This window comes from Arachis ipaensis, chromosome B10, assembly GCF_059453495.1.
Source record: "Arachis ipaensis isolate K30076 ecotype BB chromosome B10, ASM5945349v1, whole genome shotgun sequence".
Lineage (NCBI taxonomy): Eukaryota > Viridiplantae > Streptophyta > Magnoliopsida > Fabales > Fabaceae > Arachis > Arachis ipaensis.
This window is the reverse complement of record NC_142435.1, coordinates 8,273,873-8,299,301: the sequence shown is the minus strand read 5'-3', so window position 1 is coordinate 8,299,301 and position 25,429 is coordinate 8,273,873. Positions and strand designations below refer to the sequence as shown.

Genomic DNA, 25,429 nt, shown 5'->3' with positions numbered 1-25,429 from the left:
TAACACAGAGTCCATTAATTAATTAAATCCCTATACTACTAATGCATGGTTGGACTTGGACACGGGTTTTATTAGACAGTAATTGAATTGTACCTCTTACAACTTGGATTGCTTAGGATCTGTGGCAATGAAAGTGACATTCTTCCCATAAATTATCATTAAAAAAGGCCAGCATTCTCCAATTAGTGAACCCCAAAGAATGAGCTTCACATGTAGAAAATGGAGGGAACTGGGAAACTTAAATATGACCCATCAACCTCCCTGCCCATGATTTGGCCCTTCAATATTATGTTGATGGCTGGCCAATTAAAACGGGATGAGTCTCTTACTCTCTTTTATGTAATTAAAATTAGTTAGCTTTTCATTTTTAAGCAAACTTAACATTCTCAAAATGCAGCACTCTGTTTGCTAAAACCAAGAAAGCAAGGGTGTGATGTGTTATTTCTCATCTTTGAAACTAAAAAAAAATACTAGAAGCTGGCTAGCACAATACAGTGAGTACATATAAAATATAGAAGGAGGAGCACATGAAGTGGGATCACGTGCATTGAATTGCAATGTAAAATAAAAAGTGATAAACTTGGTTGATATATTATTTGCAGAATTAGGAGAGATAATTGAAAAATGAAAAGTGAGATGTGGGAGGGGGGGTTGGCACAGAATCCTCAAACAGAAGCAGTTGCAGAGGGGGGGCAGAGGAGATAATGAAAAGGGGTGAATGGTGGTAAGGAGAGGCCACCTGTGTTAGAGCATCAGTGTGCTCTCACATCCCAAGATGGGGCTGGTTGGCTGGCACCCCCTTCTTAGGCCATTTTATTATATAAACACATACAGTAGCGGGAGGTAGATTAGCCAAAGTGGCTAGACAAAAAGTGAAGAATTAACAACTAACAAGTCAAGTACAAAACCAGCATCTATCAATTCTCTCCATGCATTTACCTCACGCCAGATAGGTACTCATCACCAACACCTCACGCTTAATGCTACCTTAAACCGTAATCAATAACCCCTCTCCACTCTCACTATTATTAACGTCATTTAATTTAACCATTTACTTCCATTGCTCCCTCTCTTCACTTATTCTAGCTTGTATCTCCTCTTTTTCATCACTCATCACTTTCCACTCCCAATAGGCCAACACCCACCACTCTCTGCCACCTCACTCACTCTCTCTCTCTTTCTCTCGAATCATCTACTATCAATTTTCCTTTACCACCCGATATGATATGATTCTCCAGTCTTCAAAATCAAAAGAGATGATCACCATGAACCAAAACGAAATGGTGGTGGATGAAGGCCTCCTTCACGATATCATGCTTAACTCACCCTCCCTCCACCACCTTCCTCAAACCACGCACTACAATTACAATTACAATTATAACCCCTTCGATGATACTACCGTCTCCTGGATAAACGACGCCGTTTCTTCTCCCTCTCAGTCTCAGCTCACTACCACCGCCCTTCACCTACCACCACCACCGCCGCCGCCACCACTGATTGATCATCAACAAACGGAGTTGCTGCTGCCAACCGAACAGCAACAGCAAGTGGAAGAAGACTCTGCGATAAGGCTGGTCCACATGCTCATCTCATGCGCCGATTCTCTCCAGCGAGGCCACGTGGCACACGCCGCTTCCCTCATCGACGCCATGCAATCACTCCAAAGACACGTCACCACCGCCTCCGCCATCGGCAAGGTCGCCGCTCACTTCATCGGCACCTTAACACGCCGCATCTTCGCTCCTCCCCTCACCGAACGCCACGGCGGAGTCGGTGCAGTCGCCAACGACGAAGGAGGCGTACTTTACCATCATTTCTACGAGGCATGCCCTTATCTCAAGTTCGCTCACTTCACCGCCAACCAGGCGATCCTCGAGGCCTTCAGCGGCCACTCCTCCGTCCACGTCGTCGACTTCCACCTCGCGCATGGACTCCAGTGGCCGCCACTCATCCAGGCGCTCGCACTTCGCCCCGGCGGTCCCCCCTCCCTCCGCATCACCGGCATTGGCCCTCCCTCTCCGGACCGCCGGGACGCCCTCCGCGAAACCGGCATCCGCCTCGCCGAACTTGCCCGCTCCGTCAACGTCCGGTTCGCTTTCCGAGGAGTCGCTGCGTCAAGGCTTGAGGACGTGGAGCCGTGGATGCTACAGGTGCGGCAGGAGGAGGCGGTGGCGATCAACTCCGTCATGCAGCTCCACCGACTCCTAGGATCCGATTCGGGAATCGACTCGGTCCTGGGTTGGATCCGGAGGTTAAACCCTAAGATCGTAACCGTGGTTGAACAAGAAGCGAATCACAACCAGACCGGGTTCTTGGAACGATTCACGGAAGCGCTGCATTACTACTCGGCCGTTTTCGACTCGCTAGAGGCTTGCCCAAACGAACCGGATAAGTCGCTAGCCGAAATGTACCTGGAGAGAGAGATTGGCAACGTGGTTTGTTGTGAGGGGCCGGCTCGGGTGGAGAGGCATGAACCGCTGGCCCAATGGAAGGCCCGGTTGGAGAAATCAGGGTTTAAGTGCGTGGGCCTGGGCTCAAATGCGTTAAGGCAGGCGAGCATGTTATTGAGCTTGTTCTCAGCTGAGGGGTACTGCGTTGAAGAGAAGGAAGGATGTTTGACTTTGGGTTGGCATGGGAGGCCCCTCATTGCTGCTTCGGCTTGGCAACCCTTTCCCCTCACCCCTGACCCACACCCGCACCCACATTGGCTTCCTTAGTCTTACTCTTAGTCTTGTATCTTTCAAACTAATTGGAGCCATAAGTGGTTGTACAATCATTTTCATCCCCCCTTTTTTGGATTCTTCTATTATCTCTGGGCTTTTCCTTGTTATGTTCTTTTCCATTTTATGTTGCATATTTGTTATGTGAAATGGCTACTAAGAATTTATCTCTTATATACTTGGCTACTATACAACATTTACTTTAATTCCATAGAGCAAAGACATGGCACCGAGAATGAAAGGTTTAACTTGCTTGCATGTATAATAGGTTAATTGAGAATTTGAGAGGAACCCGGGTGGTGTAAGAGAATTGATTGGGGTTAAGGTCAAGGGTGCAATGCATGTGAGTTTGCCCAACAATGAATGAGAAAAGGGTTTCATGGCATGGGACCATCCAAGGAATCATCATTAAGTGAAGGCAAAGATCGATGGAGACTAGAATTTGTGTTATGCCTTTCGTAGTGTCACCCCTTACCTTCTTGCCTCGTGGAAAATGTAACAGGTCATTATCCTGCTTTGTCATTCTTTTACTTTTTGTTGGGATAATTTCGGAATCTAAAAGCATAGTATTTAGTCATGAATTGTGGGGTATGCCTTTTCTAGTAGAACTACTTTCTAACATTCACTCGGTAGTTTACTGGTTAAGAAAAAAGAGTATCTATTGCTCCAACTGAATGAAGACTAACTCGTTTATATTTATTCATTCACAAATTTACAATTATAAGATATGATATAAATCTTGTAAAAGTCACCTTTTATTTTAGAGTAAGTGAGTTTTATTTTTTTAAGTAGATTAACATTAATTTTTTTCTCGAGATTTGGTGAACTGGCTTAGTATAATGGTATAGGAAGAATGTTCTGACAGCTTGGACGTGCGGATTGAAATGGCAAATTGGTAATTACAAATTTAGAAAATAAGCGAGCGGGGTCATAAATTGAATTTTGGTTTCACCCAATGCCAGTAGTCACAAATACTAACACCATTTAGGCACTTGAAAGCAAGCAATTTCTGCATCACATGTGTTGGTAACAAAGACTTGAAAAAAAAAAAAAACGCTACTAGACTTAACAAAATTTCCAGAGATAATCAGATACAATTTATATGAACAAGGATATGTTGTTGTACATGATGTTGATGATGGACTTTTTCATGAGATCACTAATATTTAGCTTGGTGTTTTTCCTATGGTGCTGTTTAATTTCAATTGAAGTCTCTGTCTCATTTATTTGGGCTTATAATATTCAACAGTAGAACATGACATTCTTGACTTTTTCTTTGAGAGCTGGGAGTGGCCGAACTGAACCATCTTTTGATCTTGCACCACGCGCTTTAGAAATCTCAGTGGCACCAGGTTCCATGTAGAATCGAGCTCGGTATGCTGCCAAATGAGCATAGTATGCAGGAGGCACTGCACATGAATGTAATACACACCTTCTGAATACTTTGCTATCACAAAAATGCATACATAAATCGAACAGAAGAAAGGAGAATTACCTACTGAAACAGATCTTGTACACCTTGCATAACTACACTCAATAAAATGAAAAAATATCAATTTCATCATAAGAAATAAGGTAAACAAATTTGAGAACATTATCAAGGGAGAAACAGTTTACGTGTAGCATAAGTTGTTGGTGAGAGACTGAATTTCATCAGCAGTGAAATTGTTCTCATCCCATAAGACATGGTAGTGAGCTGGTCTACTTGTACCCTGTAGAAAATTCAATCACAATGTAAAATGTAAACACTAATACCATAATCATAATGTAACATCATATAATCATAATGATACCTGAATTCCAGCATGACTGCATAAATAGAAGTCAAATTCTGTAGGATGACAGATCTTAGAATCAACCACAGTACCTACATTAATTAACCAATCAAAAGCTTGTGAGTAATCCAAATCCTTTTCTCATTGAATTGAAAAAAGAATAATACTTACCAGGTAAGATATTGCCACTCTTGTCAGTGCTATTTCTATCATCATGATTGCTTGAGAAGAGTCTAGTATGATGACGTTTTTGAACCACAACAAATGTTACTGGAGGTTGGTAACTTGGTTCCAAAGATGCACAAGCCTGCACATTGCGATGATTTTAAGGTTTAGGGTTTAGGGTTTAAGTATCTCATATGAAGTTGTATTTAATCCTGATAATACCTTACGAATGGCATCAAGTTCATATAGCAAAACTTGGTAGAATTGTCCTTCGCTTACCCCGTCCCTATAAATAATTGAACTTACTCCTTAGTCTAACTTCCTCTGCAAGAAAAGTTCATTACACATTTACTATACAAGAAAGGATCCAACTACTTACCTGTAAAATATTATCCTCAGTGGTTTTTGTCCAGTTGCCTTCTTAAATGAGAGTAAGAGCTCTCTGCATTATCAACAAATAGTATAATAAATACAAGAACCAAGTAAACAATGTTTAATCTAAGAAATAAGCAGCATAAAAATTTTTTTCTAACTAAATGCCATTCTGAAGATGCTTTATGAGAGCTGCTATTTTAAGTACCTGATCATGCCACCATAAACTACACCATGATGAGGATCTTTCCAGCATTTAAAAAGATCTTGTATGAGTTCTTCCCGATGAGGCTGCGCGCAAACCAATCCTGCGTACTTTGTTACTTCTGGCCAGTCCTGTGAGGCTACAACCTGCACAACAACAGTAATCAGAACAGGATCAGACTTCAAACATGGGGCCAGCTATGAAAATTATAATAGGCTGCAATCACTTACAGCAGCAATGGAAGGACAAGAGTCCTCTCCGGATTCTGGATGAGTTACATCAGCTCCAAAAATTATTGTTGGAATGTCACTAACCAATGGGATCCTCCAACTTAAAGCATCCAAAAGCACTGTGTTCCTTCCTCCCATCTAAAAGTATCAATGATGTATTTGTTTAAGAAAATGAGGATTAAAGAAAAATTCAAATCAAAAGAAGGTTGAGGGATCTAAGTGAATGAACCTTGACATTGATTTTGAGTGCAACATTTGCCAAGTACTGTCTATTAATCTTGAATACATGCTTTGTAAGACAACACTGAGAAATCAACCCGAGATCAGTTTCGCAGATTCTTTTGAGATCACCTGAATCAAGAAAATATATATGTTTAGTGCAACCATGAATAGATCACTATAGATGATAATGAATATATTGGATTGGAGTGAGAATGATATTATATTTATACCATATAGAGAGCCATTGTTGTCTGGAAGAATTGCAATAAGCAACTCTAGCTCCTTGCCACCAAGATTTTCTAGAGAAGCTGAATGTACATACTTCAAAGCCTTCTTAACTAGATCAGGTTTTGCTGAATATACAGGAATCACAGGGTCCTGGCTAAATTCCTTTGAAAAGGGATAAATTCAATCAAATATTGCAAAAATTGTACATGATGTGATGCTATTGAAAATAGTCTCCAATGTATAAAATTTGAAACTTTACCATGCCTGAGATTTGGCACATCTGAACTAACTGTTGGCAAAATCCACGAGCTGTGCTTTCTTGAACACTTCTTGAGAAATTGATACATGCCCAGTATCTTACAGTGCTTCCATTTATTACTTTCTGCATTCAAAATAACCACAGTTACAATCCTATTATGACTAATCTTTATGTCTGAACTCTGAAAACTCACCTTGTTCATCATATTCCACTGACCAACTTGTGGCAAGTACTCTTTCTCTCTTCCAGTGTCATGATATTTCAACTACAAAGAAAACAATAGCCAAAATGACCTATTAGAAGATTTCAAAAAACAAACAAAAATACATATTATCAATTTAAACATAAGAATTGGTTAATTAGTACCCATGGAGCAGGAAGAACCCGAGCATCAACTGATGTAAGCTTGCTGTCTACACTTATACCAAACTCTTTCGCATACGGATTATATTCATAATCATTTTCTTGAATTGTCTGCAACCATATTCATAACAAGTCCTACATTAATTTAAACCAAACTACACCCTTAAATGACTAAGAAGAACGATTTCAATCCAATGATGGAAAACAAGAGCATATGTCTTAAAGTTAGGACCATGCCAAGTAGGTGTTTACAAGATATTCATAAAACATTTATCATGCAAATTCAGTTTCCTATAAACTCTGACTCCAAGAAACAAATTAATAAAGAGAAGGGAGGGTGATGTGAATGACCTGAAGAATATCTGTCTCTTGTTCGCGTGGTCTCTGGCATGAGACCTTCAAGAGAGAAGTTATCTGCTTTTCGTTTAGCCCTTTTGTATACCTCTGGCCTCCAACTATCTTGCATGCCTATAACAACAACCATTCACATGACATTCTTTCTTTGTAGAAAATAGTGGCATTAACAAAATTGGTCTTTGTTTTTTCGAATAGATCAAATCAATTAAGAGCTTATTACCTCCATTGGCAAATAGTTCACCTTCTTTTGGCTTCCTACTTGAAGACAAGGTAGATGAGGATACTTGATTGTGTATCCATACATTTCTTGAAAATAATCAACCACTGATTTCATGTTCATTTTCTCATCAAGAGGGAAGCTGTTATCAAAAGGAATCCTTTACTGATATCTAAATTAAAGAATAAAAATTGTAAACAGTACAAGAAAAGTGTTGTTCAGAACAATACTTAAGCTCCCTTGTTGGCTGTGATGTCAATCCTGATATCCTGTACTTCCTTCTAAAACTCCCTCTATGTGTAACTTCAACTTTTACACCTCTTAGGGCCTTCTTAATCTGCTCCAATCACGACACCACAAAGATTTCACATTACTTTGAAGAAAAAGGGACTTGATTATTGAAATATAATAGTAACAATCAGCATCTTAGTTACCTTGACACGATCTGCATCTGACAATGGCTTTGAGTGCACATCTTTTCCCAAAATTTGAGCAACAAAGTCAATCACAGGGAGTGGCTCAATAAACGCCATTGATGACATGTCTAAAAGTACATAAGAATATATAAGGAATTAAAAGTGGTAGTTATTTAAGAATCATAAATAAAAACGAAGTTAGAATGAAACTGACCAATATTAAGTGATAAACCCATCTGGGTAGGCCTTATACTTTGGTAGAATCCACGCCATGATTCTAAGCCACCACCAAGCTGCTGTGGTTTTCTAAAATCAGGAGAATACAGAAACCTCCCAATGGGCACGTAACTAAATATGAAGAATAATGATGGCATGAGAAACACAAGAACATGTTATGAAAGAAAGAACAAGAAGAAACAAAAATTCAAGATTTTCACCTCTGTGCTGCAAGCTCCCTCAGAACAATGTCAATAACAGTAAGTGCTTCTTGTGGTGTGTCCACTTGTTTTCCACTGAGAAGCTCACGTAATTGATGCATGCTAACACGAGCAGCAAACTTGATTACCACCATAAACTCTCTTTCCCTGCCACATCAAACACAAATCAACATAATATTATTATATAATATAATAACTTGAATAAATAAACTTACCTGCTAGTACCAATACTCTCATCATCTTCAGTCAATAATATAGTGAACTCTTTGTATGTGAAAGGAAGCATGGCAGCAGTGTAAAGATTCCTTCCTCCATCATAAACAGGAAGCCTCATCCCCAACTCAGTGTTCTTATGAACCCTCACCAACTCAGCTATTATAGCTTTGCTTGTTTTGCGACACCTCACTTCAGGTATTATCTTAACCTTTACCATAAAACACACACAATAAGTAACTTAATTAAATGTTAATCAAGTACCAATTTGCTTAAAACAGTAGTTATAGTACGGGTATATATATCAGGAACAAAAAGCTGAGCACTTACAGTGTAATGGCTGAGGTCAGATGCTGAAATATCTGCAAGGAAGTGGTTAGCTTTGACGACACATTTTGTTCCAAGGTGGCCATAGCCAGGCCTTGCAGCGAACACAAGATTCTTGGAACAAGTAGAGGACACAAGCTGTGAATCAAATCCTTTCTCTTGTAATCTATCTGCTTTGCTGCATTGCTTGTTTCTCCTTCTTCCCCTTCTTCTAAGCTCCGTGGATTTCTCCACAACCCTCCTAGATTTCTCTTCATCCTCCTTTGGATCCTTCATATTCTACTTTCAAGATACGTTCTATACAAAGACACAAGGAACTCACTTTTATGGTATATAACAAAAGTTGCACGTTTTGTTTTTCTAAACTGAGAACAACTTCTTATGCTTATTTATGCACACATGAGGTGATGGAGGATGATGAGTAAAACTAAAAAGAAAGTACAAAAGGAAATGAGAAAAAAAAAATAAAAAAAAAGAAGAAGACAGAATAAGAAAGGTATAGAACGGGCATCAAATCTTAACAGTGTTTCATCTTCTCCAAGGCCTTGTATTAGTACAATGCATTATTATTATTCACTGAAAATATGGGAACAAAAATAAACTAACATGCATACATACATGCAAAAAAATAAATTATGTGATGTGTTATATTTATTTGACTTACCACTATTTCATACTTGATGGGCATAACACAATAATAATAATAACAATTAATAAGAGTGATATTAAATAATAAAAGGGTTTTTTCCTTTCCTCAAAATACCAGAGCACTTTCCTTGTATGTTATGTTCCACTAGGTTGAGAGAGCATAGGGGGAAGCATAAACATATATAAGTAAGATAGATAGATAGATAGGGGCAGGGGCAGGGGGCAGGGGGCAGGGACAGTGCACAGAGGTTGTACATGAGATAAAATAAAAATGCTCGTGCTGCTATGTTAATGCTATAGTTTAATTATTTGTGTGGGGAGTGATGGTGGTACTTGATTTTTGGTTCATTTTGGGGGGTGGTCCCAAACATTAATAACAAAGGGGTATGCAATGTTAATGTAACGTAATGTAATGAAATGTAATGAAATGTAATGTAATGTTTGAATTTTACCCTACTCCAAGTTCTTGGCAGGGACAGGGGTTCTTGTAAGATTTGCATGTTATACATCCCCTTTTCAGCGACCACAAAGGCCCTTTAACTCCTCCCCAAGTTCATTTACAGTGACACTACGGGGCCTTATACTACTATACCACCCCCTCATAACTAAGACAACTCAAGCGGGACAAACTGGCTTTAACCTACTTTGTCCAACCGAACCGACTCGCTTTGTATTTTATATTTAGCTGACTCACATTCTCATCAGCCGACACCACCATTAGATATGGTGGGGTCGTACTAAGTTATTTGAATGTGAGTCAGTTTAATATAGAATACAAATCCATTGCATTTATTATTACTCACTGTGAAATAAAAAAGTTGGCAAAACAACAGCAACTATGGTGCAAATGACAGAGTGAAAAAATGCTACAACAAAATGGAGTCAAACAAAAAACAAAATTTAAAGATGGGTTTTCCCTTTTCCTAGTTTGGAGTGCTTACTGCTTAGATATCAGGACAGAGAGTGTGCAGATAGATGCAAATGCAACAATAATGCTAAAAGCTGTCCAATAACTCAATAATAATTATAATTACTTAAACTTATTATTCCTCTTAACTTTGTTTTGTTTACTGAATTTTTTTCAACTAAAAAATGAAGTGTATGCAGTGTAATAAATAATAGGTCGAAAAAGATTGTAACAAGGAGAATTAGGTGGTGGATAAACAAGTTAGTAAGAGTTTTGAAAATTGATTTGGGAAAATGGTGTTTGAAGGGTCCTTGTTGGTGTTAAGGGTAGGGTGCCAAATAGCTTAATGGCTCATGTCAGATGTACCTTGTTGAGGAAAGGGCCAAGGGTAAAACACTGCAAAGAGCCTCCCTTATTATGCCATTGCCTGCCCTAAAATACAAAATGGGTTTTGTCACTTTTCTCTTTGTTTTTGGTCTTTTGGATGGGAGCTAAGGGAACTAAGCATAAGCTAAGCTGAGAATGGTAGAAGCAGTGATGGTAAATTACATAGACACGAAGAACAATCATGTGTCCTGTCCCTTTCACTCTCAGCCTTCACAGGACACATCTATTATCTACCTACATACATACATACAAATAATAATAAACATTATAAGACTAACACAACACATGTGATTCATGAACCCAACTACATTGGATCAAAGGGCATTTTTGTTATTTACATTATTATATGATTATGGTAAAGCCTCATTAATTAATTAATTCATTTTGCATGGTGGTGTAGTTGCGGCCGAAGCATTTCTGACTGCTTCTCCTTTTATGATCTACGCTTTGGTCAATGTGATTTCTTTCTTTCTTTCTTTCAATTTTGTCACATCTATAGTTAATTTCTTACTCAGAAAAATTTTCCCACTTTCCAGGGGCCCCCCCTTTCCTTCAACCCTATCTCTGCTTCTTAGCTTCCTACTGGTCATATCATAATCAACCCACACTTCATCGTTTATGCTTAATAGGTTTCCTAAAAAAGAAAAAAAATAATTTCACTCCCCCCCTTTCTCATTAAAGAACTTTACATTAATTTTAAAAGAAATGCATGAAAATATATATATATAGCACAACCACCATAGCCCTTGTGCCTCGGAGCATAGCATAGCATCCTTCATATATGAATAATTATTATTGATTGAATAAAATAATAAATGCAAAAATGCAAATAACGGAGTTGTAAATGTGAGTGTGTGTGTGTGCAGTGAATGCTGATAATTGAAGCGGGTTACCCAATTAAGGTCCGTTCCTCACAATGTAGGCCACCCTACTAAGATCATGTCCAATAAAAACACAAACTCGTTAAGATTCCTTAAGCCCACACAAACCATATCTTCCTCATAAACATACTTGAGTTATGATGAATAACATATATGCAGCTTTATATATTTTAAATAAAAAATTTTATATGCATATCACCAATTAACCACCATATATTTATATATAAATAATATGTTATTTAATTTATTTTCAATATATATTTTATATTTCAATATATATATTATACGAATAATTAATTTAATGACTAATTTTTTATATACACATAATATAATTAATTTTAAATAAATTTTATATCTTAAAGTACAAAATAACAAAATATATATTAATAATAAGTTAAACATCAACATATATATTTATAAACAAATATATATATATATATATATATATATATATATATATATATATATATATATATCGTATTTTTTATAATAAAATATGCCTTCAATTTTCCATAATGCTTAGCTCTAGGGATGGCGAGGAGGGGGTTGGGGAACAATCCTCCACTCCCCCACTTCACATTCTAAGCTTCTTTCTATCGTCTTCCTATGATGGAAAATTTTCTTCTCATCCCCCATTTTTTATTGAATTATTCATTTCAATAAAAAATTAGAATGGAATATAATATAATTAAGATAAAATAAACTGAAAAGTTTTAAATTATCTCATGTAATATTATATTACAAATTGAGTTTAAATATTAAATTCACAAAATTTAAATAAAATTTGTAATATAATTTTAAAAGTAAAACAAGAACTGTATGTATGTATATTATACATTAAATAAATACTAATTTTATACTCTGAGTGCACCATAACTAAATTCTTTTTCAAAAAAAAAAAAGTTTTATGTCTTACAGCAGTTGTTGCATATATATCATGATTGATTAATTAGTTATCCTAATCATGCATGATGATCCATAAGTGAAAAGTGAACAAAATGAATATATGAATTCTTAATAGAGGCGCCTGTTGACTGCTGTTATAATTCTTAGTTATATATATATATATATATATTAGATGGCAGTATAAACTTTTTTATATTGACAAATGCATAAACAGAAAACTAATTCTTTTTCATTATCATTTAATTTAATCTAGTTTTGTCAGAACATATAAATGATTTCTAGCTTTTAAGATAGTGGATGTAAAAATTATTAATTTTTTAATCATATTACAAGTTAACAACATCTAATAATAATAATAATAATAATAATAATAATAATAATAATAATAATAATAATTAAAGCTTAGCTAAAACTAAATAAGCATAATGAATCTCACTTTTTGTAACTATACCTAAATTTGGTAGGGTTAAATTATATATATATGGTGACAATGTCGTCCCCTCTTAGGTAGGGCAGGAATTTTGGATGGATAGATTATATGAAGTATATATGATATAGACAATGTCGAGGGAACATTGATGACAATATGCTCTCTAAGCCCCACTTACATTGGCACCACCCCAATGCTCTCTGCCCTACACATCCTCCTCCACTTTCTCATATATCATACATCTATTATTGTAACCAAAAACTAATTGTATCTAATATCTATGTGTGGATATACATATATATCATGGCTTTTTAACAAGAGAAAGTTTTGATAGTACACATTACACAACTAATATTATAGTTAATATGTAGGCTAAAATGTTTATATATGGATAATTTTGGTGTAAAATATAAGAATATTTGACTATTTTAATATTTTACATTGTTATGATAGTAGTAGTGACGTTTTGTAAAAAAAAAAATATTTTTTTTTAATTATCAAAAGATAAAATATTACTGACGATATACAAAAAACTCACGTCAAGATTTAAGTCATCTTTAAAGAATTTATTACTCATATTCCAATATATAAAAAAGTTCTAATATGTAACATAAAAAAATTATTTTAAACTCTTAAAACAAAAAAAAAATCTCAAAATTAAGTTAAAAAAAAACACATTCAAAATTCAATTTCAACAAAAGTTTATTTTTAATGAACTTATTTGACAATCTATTAGTCACCAAAAAAATTTGACAATCTATTATAATATTGACTAAAATTGATGATTATAGTATTAATTTTTTAGTATTACCCTTTTAATAAAATTAAGATGTATACAGATAATAGTTGGAATGTCATTACATTATACAAAAAGAATAATGTTATTTAAGTATAATGAGGACATAAATGAGAATATACTATTATATATCCAAAGATAAAGGTAAAGACAAGCAAATATCGCAATCATGACAAAGTGAGACTGTACAAGCTAGCACTCACCCACATATAAACAAGGAATAAAATTAAAGAAAGAAAGAAATGAAAGGACACACATACATTCTTGAATCATGCATGTATATACACTGAAAAATCAAAACACATAAAATAATTAAGGATAGAGAATTAAGGCCACAAACTAAAAAGAAAAGAAGAGCAGTAGTGTAGTGAAGTGATCTGAAAAATAATAAGGTAAATAGTGAAAGCAGTTAGAAGTAGATGGAAAGTGCAAACCTTGTAGTTTACGGCATGTATTTGATATTATTATTATTATTGAAGCCGTGCATATATTTCATTGTAACTGCTCTATGGCCTTAGCTTTTAATGCATATAACTGTGAAATCCAATCACTTCAAACCTTCTCCAAAACTCTCTCTCTTCTCTCCTTAATTCAGCACCTTCTAGCACCACAGAGAGATAATAAATTAACAACAACAATCATAATATAATATAATATAGTACTGTAACCGTGTAAGCTTGTAACCATAGAGTATGCTATATAGAAGAAGAAGAAGAAGGGGTTTAATTAACTAAGTAATTGTACTTGTACTAAGCATAAACAGAAGGTAGCTAGGTTGTAGATCTATAACTAATACACGTACTTGTTAGGAAACAAGACATGCATAAGGAGCAGTGGTTTTCATTATTATTATCTCTTTTTGTTGACACTGATCAGGTAGAGTCTAATCTTCTCTGCTAGTGAATGTCATTTAAAGCAAGCAAACTAAAACTATGGTTTACCCTATCTACTACTATACTACTCACTACACTAGATGTACTGTGAGCATATGGCGAGAAGTAATAAAGAGAGAATAGCTCTATTAAAGCTGAAAATAAAGGATGATGTAGCAGAAACAATACTTTTTTATTTTTTGTACAAGTGAATAGAAGAAAAGTATAGAGAAATGTACAAGAGTAGAGTACGCATGCAGAAGTGGGTAACTGCGTTTAATTGAGTGTGCAGATGAGATGAGAAGGAAGCTTATTAGGCAGGGAAAAGAAGAAAAAGAAAGCTAATTAAAAAGAGAGTTTATATATATGCATGAGGTTGAGGAGGAAAGAGTGGAAGGGAATGAGTAAGAAAAGAGATAGAGTTTTGGGAATTGAGATTCGTTGGGAATGGTTGCATCTATGTTAAGAAGAGATAAGAGAGAAAGCATATAGAGCAGAGAGCAGCACTGCCTTTGAGTTATGGAAAGCATAAAAAAGGAAAGGGAAAAGAATAATTGCAGAAAGTAGGATTTTAATTTGATATGATATTGCAAAGACAAGAGGAGAGGAAGGTAGTGCATGTGAGATTCCATACATACATAAAAAAAGAGAGTGTTGCAGAGAGGGAGGGTGATTAAAGGAGTGCACGCACGCACGCACGCACTTGCCCAGCAAGCTAAGAAAGAAAGAAAGAAAGGTGTGTGTTGTATGTGTGTTATGCGGATCGGAGTGTGTCAGAGGAGGGAGATTAATTAATGTGAGAAGAGGAAGAAGCTGAAGCCTCAAGAGACGCACATGTATGTGGTGTTGTGGACTTTCTATAAAGCCAGCTGGGGCACATCCAACACTCCCTTTCTTAATAAAATAAAGGGTAAATAACACCAATCAAATTACTCCTGCGCAAAATTATATAAGAGGAGTGCTAGGGGATTAAAGGATTTTTTAAATTTATAACTCATTGGAAAAATAATATCAAATAAATTTTTAACAAAATTTTAAATATTAAATAAAATTTATTATTCTGTCAAAGACCTATAAATTTGTAAATGTAATTCTTTAAATTTTATTTGATCTTTTTTTCAAGAATTTGTGAATTTATTAATTTCTTTAAAACATACTTTTTTTTCTCTTCTTAAAAGCATACAAATATATCTAAAACATTCTTAAAAATTTGACTGTGTTATTATTACTTTTTCATTCTTATTATTTTGACGTGATATTTAATACTATATTCCATCATATCATTATATTAACGTAATTACTCATAAGAAGAGTAAATATTATTGTCACTTTAGAATATGATAATATCAATTTTAAAATAACTTTGTTGTGGACATAATGTTGAAATATTTATTTCCAGAAAAAATTCTTAAATTTTAAAACAACTGATTTATTTAAAAGTAAGTTTAAAAAAATAATTAAATATATAATAGTTGAAATTCATATAATTTAAGAATTAGTAAGCAAATGATTGTTAACATAACAACAACAACGGCGTTGAAATTTTATCTCAAGAATAAAAACAAATTTTAATTTGATTTTAATCTCTTAAGCTGCATTTATAAGAGAGATTGAGATTAAATTAAGTTTATATATTATATTTAATATAAAGTATATATAACTAAATTATGTCTTAATATCTTATTTGATTTAAAATAAATATAAAAATAAAATAAAAATATTTATTAAAATCTTTTTAATTATTAAAAAATATTATTAAAATTTTAATTTTAGTTCTCAAAAATTTTAGTCTTTTATATTCTCAATTTTTTTTAAATTCTATTAAAATTTTGAACTTTGAAACTAAAATTTTAATTCTATTTTCTAATAATCAAACACAATACTAAATATTATTTTTTAAGTCTCTGTTTCAATCCCAAAAACAAACACTACTACCTTAAACTCTTAGCATTAATTATAAACGAGTGGTGGCTTTAGTGCCCGTCTCCGTTCTTCATAAACGGCACTCCATTGTTTGGGCATCTTATGTCGGCGAGCTACTGCTTCGGAATGAAGATGTAGATGGTGAGAATCTGATGGATCTTGATTTGATTCTCTGGACACTATATGTGACTAAAGTGACAATGAGTTTGTTCATTAATTTTGAGCAAACAAGAAACAACCATCTCTTCTTACAAGATTTTTTTTAGGTATATATATATATTGAATAATTATAGTTATACATCCGAGTTTATTAATATGAAACATTCTTTTTTTTAAGTAAAATTTTTTAGTATATAAAAAAATAAAAAATACTTTTGTTATTGTAAAATAAAAAATTTTCGTATCTTAATGTATGTATTTAATAATTAATAACATACCAATTTTTTTAATTTAAATATATTTACATTTCAAAAGTCTATTTTATTTGAATGATGTAATATATACTCTTATTTTCATCAAAATAAATTTAACCCCTCATCCTATTTACACCTACATATATTAGATATTTTAAGAAACATCTCTCTCAGTAGCCGGATTGAGAGAAAGAATAGAAAATATAATTTTACTATATTTGTCAAAATTCTTATAAATAGTTAAATTTTATTTTATTTTAATTTTATTCTTAAAATTGTATATTTGTATCGTATATGTAATATCCAAACTTTTTAAAAATAGATTATAAACCAATTTTTAACCTATTTTATTGGGTCAAGGTTCAATTTAAAAAGGTTATTTTATTAAAAGAAATTAAAATAAGCTTATCCGATGAATTGAGTTTAAATTAAATTCGAATTTTTATTTAATTTTATAATAATTAGATATTTTCTATTTAAAATCTAATGTTGTGAGAATTGGAAAATAATGAGGTTTTAACAATATATTTGAATAACTGAAATTTGGGGTTTAGTATTTTTAAACTTTAGGAACCAAAAAAAATTGGTTGGTTATCTCTAATTTTAATTTAAATTATTTATTTGAAATTTATCTAGTAAATTGATAAATAAAGTGTTCTCAAAATAATTACTTTGGTATGTATTTAGTTTTCAATTATTATTCTACCCCTAATTTTATTAAAAATATCTACACTACTTTTTTCTCCAAAAGAAATTCTAACTTACCCACACCACTCCAAAATCCACAAACCCTATCCCTAACTCTCTTTACTACCTTCCAGCTAGGGGTGTGCATGGCCCGGCCCGGCCCGAAGACCCGGCCCGACCCCGAACACTTTAGGGGCTAATTTGATGTGATTTCATCGGGTCTAGGGCTGGGTATGGGTCTTAAAAGTAGACCCGGTCATTATTTCGGGTCGGGTCCGGGCCATAGCTCGGGTCACCCGAAATCGGCCCGGTGGCCCGGTCATCATAGACAATTAATATTTTGTGTTATTAGTGATGGATGATGGCTATTATTATGTGAAATTTAAGTATTGTAAACCTTAATATTTTGTGTTATTAGTCATTATATATAAGACTATAAGGTAATGTTTTATGTTTAAAATGTATAAGACTTTAGACTAATGCATAATCTTGTGTTATTTGTATTGATTTAAATATTTGGTGTTATTAGGCAATATTAGTATTGATTATGGTTATACTTTAATTTTATAGAAGAGTTAGTTCTTATTATATTTTTCTAAGTGAATTTTACCATGTCAAATAATGGTTGGAGTCTTGAAAATTTGGATATTTTTACATGCTAACTTACAAGAAGGTATCAAGGTAATATAATGTTAACGGCCCGGTTTTTACCCGGTATAATCGTGGCCCGAAAGTGTATAGGTTTCATCGGGTCTAGGGTTGGGTTCGGGTCTAACAAATAGGCCCGGTATATATTTCGGGTCGGGTCTGGGTCACATCAAACCCGGTTTCACCCGGCCCATGCACACCCCTACTTCCAGCTGCCACCCACGAAAAAAAAAAAAGAAAAGAAAGGGAGAATCAGAAACGAAGAAGAGAGGAGAGAGGAAGGAAGGAGAAGATAGCGCTAGTGGGTGTCACTGCCATCGTCGCCGTCGCCGTTATTGCAGAGAGCATTGTCGTTGCAGAGAGGGAGGAGAGAGCCCGTGCCGCCATGCTTGTCGTTGCTCAGTCTAGTCGCCAGTTCATGCTTGCTGTTGAAGGAGACGCCAACGTCGCCGCCGTCCACACTTGTTGTCGCCAGCTGTCACCGAACTGTATGTGTCGTCATCAAGGTCTTCATCGCCATCAATAGAGGGTTGTCGCTGAGGAGCAGAACGCGGCGGAGAAGGGAGCAGGAGCTGTTGCCGAAGCTTCCGCAGCCATCGCTGATGCCGATCAAGGTCGCCGGTGAGTCGTGTGCCGCCGTCAGAACTGTTCCGTGCTGGCATTGTTGTTCGTGGTCTTCTTCACTGCCGCTGACATCGCCAAATGTCTCTATGGGAGCCACTGTTACTCCGTTCTTGGGTTCTCCTCTAAGTACCTTGGGTTTTCTTGTCCCGAAATCCTTACTGTTGTTATTTCGTTATATGTTGATGAGATTTTTGCGACGTTAATGTCGTAGGATCGAGTTCCAGGTCTTGCATGCTGAGTTCTATGGCTGTTGCATGCGACATCAAGCTACTACGTCGTCACCGGAGTTGCTACTACTCTGTTCTCTCACTTAATCGTAATTACGGTAAGATGTTCCTTATTCCGAATCTCTATAGTCACTGTTCCGTTATGTATTATTGAGTGTTACGCGACATTAATACCTCATGGTTGAGTTACTGTTGTTGTATGGTGCTTTTATAGCTGTCGGAGTTGCTGTCGGGTTGGTTCGGAGGCTGTTGCTTTATTCTTTTGTTGCAGTAAGTTAACCCTGTTCCGAAACTATCACTGCTAGTATTTTGGTTATTTGTTACTGAGGATTTTGAGATCCTAATGTCTAAGGGTCAAATTGTTGTAACCGCAAAACAGTGAATGTTGTTGCTGTTGTCGTGGATTGATAAGAAAGGGTTTATTGCGTTTTGATTGCTACGAGTTTGATCAACTGAGGTAGGGGATAATTAAAAATGCTTTAAATTTTGAATACCTAATGAATTAATGCATGTGATATAAATGATTTTCTACTGTGGTTGAATGTGTAACTGTTCGTGTTATTGATTGGTTGATTTTCGAAATTTTGGTGAGACCGATTAAATAAGTTGTTTGTTTATTTATTTATTCTTTTTGAAAATGAAAGGCAAATATTTTCATTTAACGATCAAAGAATTATTTAGAAATTTTGGAATCAATTCTTTAATCCTTCGGCAATATTTTAGTTTGAATTGATTTATTGTTGAATGGCCGATGATGACTTGAAATATGTTTAAATGTTGATGTTGGTGATAAACCCAAATTTTAGGGTTTATTTTGTGTTGAATTTAGCGAAATTTTATCAAATTATCTCACATTTATTCAATAAAATAGCATGGTTTTGTGAATTCTTCCTAAGTTGCACTTAAGATTGAAAACATGCTTTTTAGACTCTTAAATTACTATATTTAATTCACTTTGATTCCACTCGATGTCCTGATGTGTTTGTTTAGTGATTTCAGGCTTAGGAAGCAAGGATTGGATCAAAGAAGTGAAGAAAAAGCATGGAAAGTGGAGAATTTATGAAGAAATGAGGATTTGGTGGAGACACGTATGCATGCCTCACACGTACGTGTGAGCGAGAGTTTCGTCAAGCCACGTGTACGCATGACACTCGGCACGTGACTCTCGACACGTGACTTCATCAAAGAAAATGTGGCTGGCAATTTCTGAGCTCATCCAAGTCCAAATCTAACTCATTTCTGAAGTATTTGAGGCAGAATTCAAGAAGGAACAAGGGGGGAGCAATTAGTGTAGCTTAGGAATCATGTTTTAAGTCATTTTCTAGAGAAAGAAGCTCCCTCTTCTCTCTAGAATTAGGATAGATTTAGGTTAATTTCATCTTACATTTAGGTTTTAATCTTGTCTTGATTTAGTTTTTTTTTTTGTTATTACATCTTTGTTCTCTTAGTTTACATTGTTAATTTTCCTTTTATGTCACTTTTTAGTTTATGAGCACTATTGTTAATTTCAATTTTCTTTTAATGTAATTTGATGTTTTATGTTTCTTTGATGTTTGTTTAAGTTATCATTACTATTTTCTTGCATTTAGTAGCCTTAGATTTTATTATTTTTACAATTTAATATGTTTTTCTTTTTATGCACACCAAGTGTTTAATAAAATGTTTGATTTAGTTTTAGAGTAGATTTTTTAGCATTCTTGGTTTGGAAAGAAGCTTGGTAGTCTTCAGTCATTAATACCCAATTTGGATTGGTGATCTAGAGTTGTTAGTTAATCTTGTTTCCATTGACATTACTTATGATTGGGATTAACTAGGCCTAATTGACCTTCTTCCGATACGAAGATAACGTAATAAGCTTAACTCTTGGTAATTATTGTGTTATAATTAATGACTAGGATATAAGACCTTTATTCTCAATCCTTGCCATGAATGCCTCTTTAGCATTTGTTATCTTTAGTTGTTTGATTTACTTTTTTGTCATTTAAATTCTTGCATTTTTATCAAACCACCCCCGTGAATCTCATGACCAATAATTGAATATTCGATTGCAATTCCTAGGGAGAACGACCCGAGAATAATACTCTCGGTTATTTTTATTCGGTTGAACTTGTGACAACCAAAACTAAACTTTGATGGAGAATCCATTGTTAGTCTAGACTATGCTTGCAACAAAGAGATTCTTTTTATTGAGGAATTCTAGACCGGTATAAATTCTCTCATCAGTTGGCTATGGAAGTAAGTTGAGATTGAATTGAGGGAACCTGTGAAGGATGGTAAACTCCGATTTTTAGGGAAGATTTTGCCAGAATTTTTGTAAGAATTTAAAGAGTTTTAGAAGTTTTACTTATGATTTTGAAAATGGGTTGAAAATTTTGGTTAAAGAAAAATGAGTTTGGTTTGATTAATTTTATTAAAAGAGATATGTCTTGAGTACTATTAAAGATTTTAGAGTAATTAAAATAATGAATTTGAGGATAAAAGCTTTTGGAGTTTTTAATTAGGATTTTTAATTTTTAATTGGTATGACTTTGAACCTTGTTAAAAAAGTTTTTAGAGTTTGGAATGGTTTTAAAATTGGGTCGAAACTTTTAGTTTAAATGATTTAGTTTAAATGAAAAGAAATGAGTTTTATGATTTTGTGAAATTGGTTTATAATTTAACTTAGCTAATTTTGAATAACAATAAAAAGGGATATAATTGTTTTAGTTAAAATTTTAAAAAGATAAATCATCTTATCAGTTAATGGGTTCGGGTCTAGGAAGTGTGAAATGAGGTAATGTTAATAGAGTTAAGTAACAGAGTGGAAAGAAAAAGAGATTCTTAAAAAAAATGTAGTTAAGCTTTGAATTACAAGAATTATAAGCTAATGGTTGAGGACCTTGGGAGTATTAAATTGAAATTGAGGATTATGAAAGTTGGACTTGTCAGTCTATAAAGTGACTAATTAGATAAATAATTTAAATGAGATTGAATGGAATATGCCGTGTTTGAGTTAGATTGATATTGGTTATGAATTATTATGTTCTATTTGAGTTGGTATGCAACCTTGACCTCGAGTTTACGAATTCGTATTAGAGACCTCATACCCGCAAGTCGTATGCAACAGCCTAAGCCTACACTACAAGAAAATGGAACATTTGTAACAAAAAATTTGTATCAAATTTAAAATTGTTACAAATTATAGTTTTTTCGTAATAATAATTAGTTATTGTTACAAAATATGTTGGCTTTCGTATCGAATTGTTATTTTGTTGCAAAATGTTATAATGTTTTGTAACAAAAGATTATATTGTTGTAAAAATTCAAAATATTTTGTAACAAAAAATTAATTTATCACAAAATACAATATTTTTGTAACAAGTTATTTATTTGTCACAAAATTCAAAGATTTTTTGTAATTAATAAAAAATTTTGTTTCAACATATTAAATATAAGACTTCAAATTTTTAAAAATTAACCTAATGAGTTATTTATAATTTATTATATTTATTTAAGATTTTACAAAAATTAACCAAATTAATGAAAATTAACCAAATTTTTTAAAATTAACCTAAATAATTAGTGCTATTATTTTAATTAGTTTTGTTTTAGAATTAGGTATATACAGTAGTTATTCTTTGAGATTATGGGCGGATGGTGCTAGACTTTTATAGTTAGTGAAAATCATAGTGAATCTATATGCTTGAATTAAATATGCCACTCCTATCCTTTGAGATTATAGGGGATGGTGCTAGACTTTTATAATAAGTTATAACTTATAAACCTGCTTGCATTGCATAAGTAATGTACTTTTTGCTAAATGAAAATATGTTAGAGGAATTGTTTGGTATTGATACTAAAACAGAAAGCATAGTTATTCTTTGTTTGCTTTCTTCACTTGACATATTCTTATAAAATTTTGCTTATTCATGCTACTGCAGGATCTTGCTCCTGAACGTGCATTTACTAATATTTTTTTTTACAATTTGATTTACCATCTGTTGGTGATCATAAACTTTCTCAGTTAAATTGAGTTTATTTGCCTCCAATTGAACCCCAAGGGTTAAAATGAAAATTAGAATACAGGAATCTTGTTTTGTTATAGTATTTGTAGACTCCGTGATATTATGAGTCCTTGTTTAAATATATTTCCGTCTTTGAATTCTGAATGTACATAGGTTTTTTTTCCTCTTCATGTAAATGGAATAAGGGTTTAGCGACCGATTTGCAAGAAAAATCGGTTGCTAAATCGGTCGCTATTTTTGTAATTTTTTGTAGTGATATATCAATTAATTTAAAAAAATACAATTTGACAAATTATGTGTATAATTTGTATTAAAAAAATTGTTATAAAATAAATATTGTGCTTTTGTAACTAGAGGAATGAAAAATGTTACAAAATCAAGTTATATTTTGTAACAAAATTTTGTGATAGGAAAAATTATATTGTTACGAAAAACATCTCATTGGATAAAATTTGTTATCACTTTTGTAACGACTTTTGATTTTTTGTATTAGAAAATTTTGTTACAAAATATTACTTTGAATTGTAACAGTTCCATTTTTTGTTACAAAATTCTTTTGTTTCAAAATTTCGATTTTTTGTAACAATTTTTTTTGTTACAAATATTACTTTTTCTTGTAGTGCTAACCCGTTGAGCATTGGAGTGTGTGGAGTACAAAGCGGAGTGGAGTTTATGATCATGATGAAAATTCTGTCTAGTATGAGATCACTAATAAGAAGTGAGATTAATATGAAACTTATGATGAGAACTTGATTAAGTTGAGATATGTGCGAGAGATTATGATTGAGGATAATGATTATGATTATGTTAATGAATATTGATGGACGCTTGTGAGTAATGAACTTACTGAATATTAAATTGATATAAGCCATGGATGATGAGATTGATAATGATTGAGTATGGCCTGATTGGCTGGCAAGGTTTGGATGATATCCCGCTTGTGTATTGATTGAATTTCTATTTATGGCGATGTCTGGGTGTTATCCCGCTTGCGAGATGAATTGAATCTGAGGATTGAGACTCTCCGGGTAGATGCAGTGGTTTGCCCCACTTACTTTGGGTTGAGACTTGAGACTTTGTTGACCTTTCGTCGCAAGATGTGGCTGGACACTTATACCTTTTCGGATAATTCCTCCTTGAGATGTGAATTTCTCTTGGGGATGCACGCAACGAGGGACTATCCAAGGTTAGCTACTATGGACATGTCGGGTTTGACTGTATAACCGACATATGAGCTTATTGGCCATAGGACAGACATGTATCATTTGTATTTGTGTGTATTATTTTAGTGTGCATCTTGTATTTGGTTTGCCTTCTTGATTAAATGTATCTATATGCTACTTGATCTAAATGCTTTATCTGTTCTCTCTATCTGTGTATTCTTTGTATTATTTTGTTTGTGCTTGCATAACTCAGAAATCTCTCATGTTGACGATGGTGACGCTGAAGGTTGTTCATGAGATGAATGTGGTAATTTAAGGTTTGTGGAATGCTTAGCTTAATTCCCTACTTTTTGACTGGTATTGCCCTGATATTCTAGTTTATGTATTGGATGGATAGGAATGAGCGACGTAAGTTTGTTGGGTAGAAACCATTAAGAACGTCTTTGATCTTTTCCCTTTTTAAACGATTTACCTTATGGTTTTGTAAACTAAAGGAGATTCATTACGATCTTTTTTCAAAGTAAGATTTCTCGCTGAATTTTTTTCCAAAGAGTTATTTAAAGATAAACTGATTTTATAATGAAATTATTTCTATTTGTGAGTATCTTTTTGTTTTGATGGTATTCCCTTCCGATCCCTACTGAGAAGTGTGGTTTGTTCTCACCCCTTTTTATATCCAACATTTCAGTGACAAGATCAAGAAGTTTTGGTGCGAAGCCGCGACCGAACTACAAAACTTTATATGTTTATACTTTTGTATTTAGTTTAGTTGGGATTCTTAGATTTTTTCTCATGTTGAGTGTTAGAGGGGCACGACTTGTATTTGGAGATTGTCGGATAATTTTATGTATTTAATACTATGTGAATATACTTATGTGATTAAGTGGTTCAAAGTAAAGCATTTTATTTTCATAATCTGATTGTATTTGCAAATGCTCAATATATATATAGTACTAAAATAAAGGCGTAGAGGTAGGTAATGCCTAGATTTTTAGGGAAATGGATCCTCTCAATTTTTTATAGCAATTGAGGGAGTAAAGTGTGATATCCCACCATTAATTTTATAAGTGGGACCAAAAATAAATATGAAAGAGAGAGCAATGAAGGGTTAGAGATCTGACGAACCGAAAAATTGATGGTTTAGAATTTCGCAAAAGTAATCACGTTGTAAGTATAGTTTATAAACCAACAAAGAATCCTTTCATACAAAAACTTGTTTGTTACTAAAGCAAACCCAATGAAAATAATAAACCGAAGTATTTAAACCTCGGATCGTCTCTCAAGGAATTGTAGGGTAGTATGATTTATTATTGGTTATGGAAAAAGGTATAATTTTGGGTTTTTTTTTGAAATAAGGAACAGAAAAATAAACTAGCAATAAAGTAAATTAATTATTATGAAAACCAT

General features: G+C 33.8%; 2 protein-coding genes across 8 annotated transcripts; one reads left to right on the top strand and one right to left on the bottom strand.

Annotated features, from left to right (window-relative positions):
- Positions 1-856: 856 nt before the first annotated feature.
- Positions 857-2,894, top strand: LOC107622536 (protein SLENDER RICE1-LIKE 1-like). Its single transcript, XM_088505060.1, has one exon. The coding sequence runs from the start codon at positions 1,227-1,229 to the stop codon at positions 2,715-2,717; it is 1,491 nt and encodes a 496-aa protein (XP_088361186.1). The 5' UTR covers positions 857-1,226; the 3' UTR covers positions 2,718-2,894.
- A 900-nt stretch (positions 2,895-3,794) lies between these two features.
- On the bottom strand, positions 3,795-15,183 carry LOC107622535 (protein argonaute PNH1-like). 7 transcript variants are annotated; one of them, XM_088505046.1, is made up of 25 exons: positions 14,972-15,112; positions 13,896-14,059; positions 13,722-13,747; positions 8,510-8,803; positions 8,182-8,390; positions 7,967-8,113; positions 7,744-7,877; positions 7,548-7,657; positions 7,344-7,450; positions 7,117-7,255; positions 6,891-7,007; positions 6,543-6,650; positions 6,370-6,441; positions 6,177-6,299; positions 5,920-6,079; positions 5,697-5,818; positions 5,468-5,605; positions 5,241-5,383; positions 5,040-5,102; positions 4,883-4,946; positions 4,667-4,802; positions 4,514-4,587; positions 4,338-4,432; positions 4,216-4,247; positions 3,795-4,129 (listed from the first exon to the last, which is right to left on the bottom strand). In XM_088505046.1, the coding sequence occupies exons 4-25, from the start codon at positions 8,780-8,782 to the stop codon at positions 3,963-3,965; spliced, it is 2,733 nt and encodes a 910-aa protein (XP_088361172.1). In that variant the 5' UTR covers positions 8,783-8,803; positions 13,722-13,747; positions 13,896-14,059; positions 14,972-15,112; the 3' UTR covers positions 3,795-3,962. The 7 variants fall into 7 exon arrangements, with proteins under 7 accessions (XP_088361172.1, XP_088361175.1, XP_088361162.1 ...); XM_088505049.1 differs by having other exon boundaries at positions 13,896-14,062; positions 14,573-14,980; XM_088505036.1 differs by lacking the exon at positions 13,722-13,747.
- Positions 15,184-25,429: the final 10,246 nt, after the last annotated feature.

Bases quoted from the DNA above. Each gene is read 5' to 3' on its own strand.
- LOC107622536 (XM_088505060.1), top strand. From the start codon at position 1,227: ATGATTCTCCAGTCTTCAAAATCAAAAGAGATGATCACCATGAACCAA.
- LOC107622535 (XM_088505046.1), bottom strand. From the start codon at position 8,782: ATGAAGGATCCAAAGGAGGATGAAGAGAAATCTAGGAGGGTTGTGGAG. The intron at 6,300-6,369 runs GTGAGTTTTCAG...TTTTGAATGCAG, and splicing joins AGTGGAATATGATGAACAAG to AAAGTAATAAATGGAAGCAC. The intron at 6,080-6,176 runs GTAAAGTTTCAA...CCCTTTTCAAAG, and splicing joins TGTGCCAAATCTCAGGCATG to GAATTTAGCCAGGACCCTGT.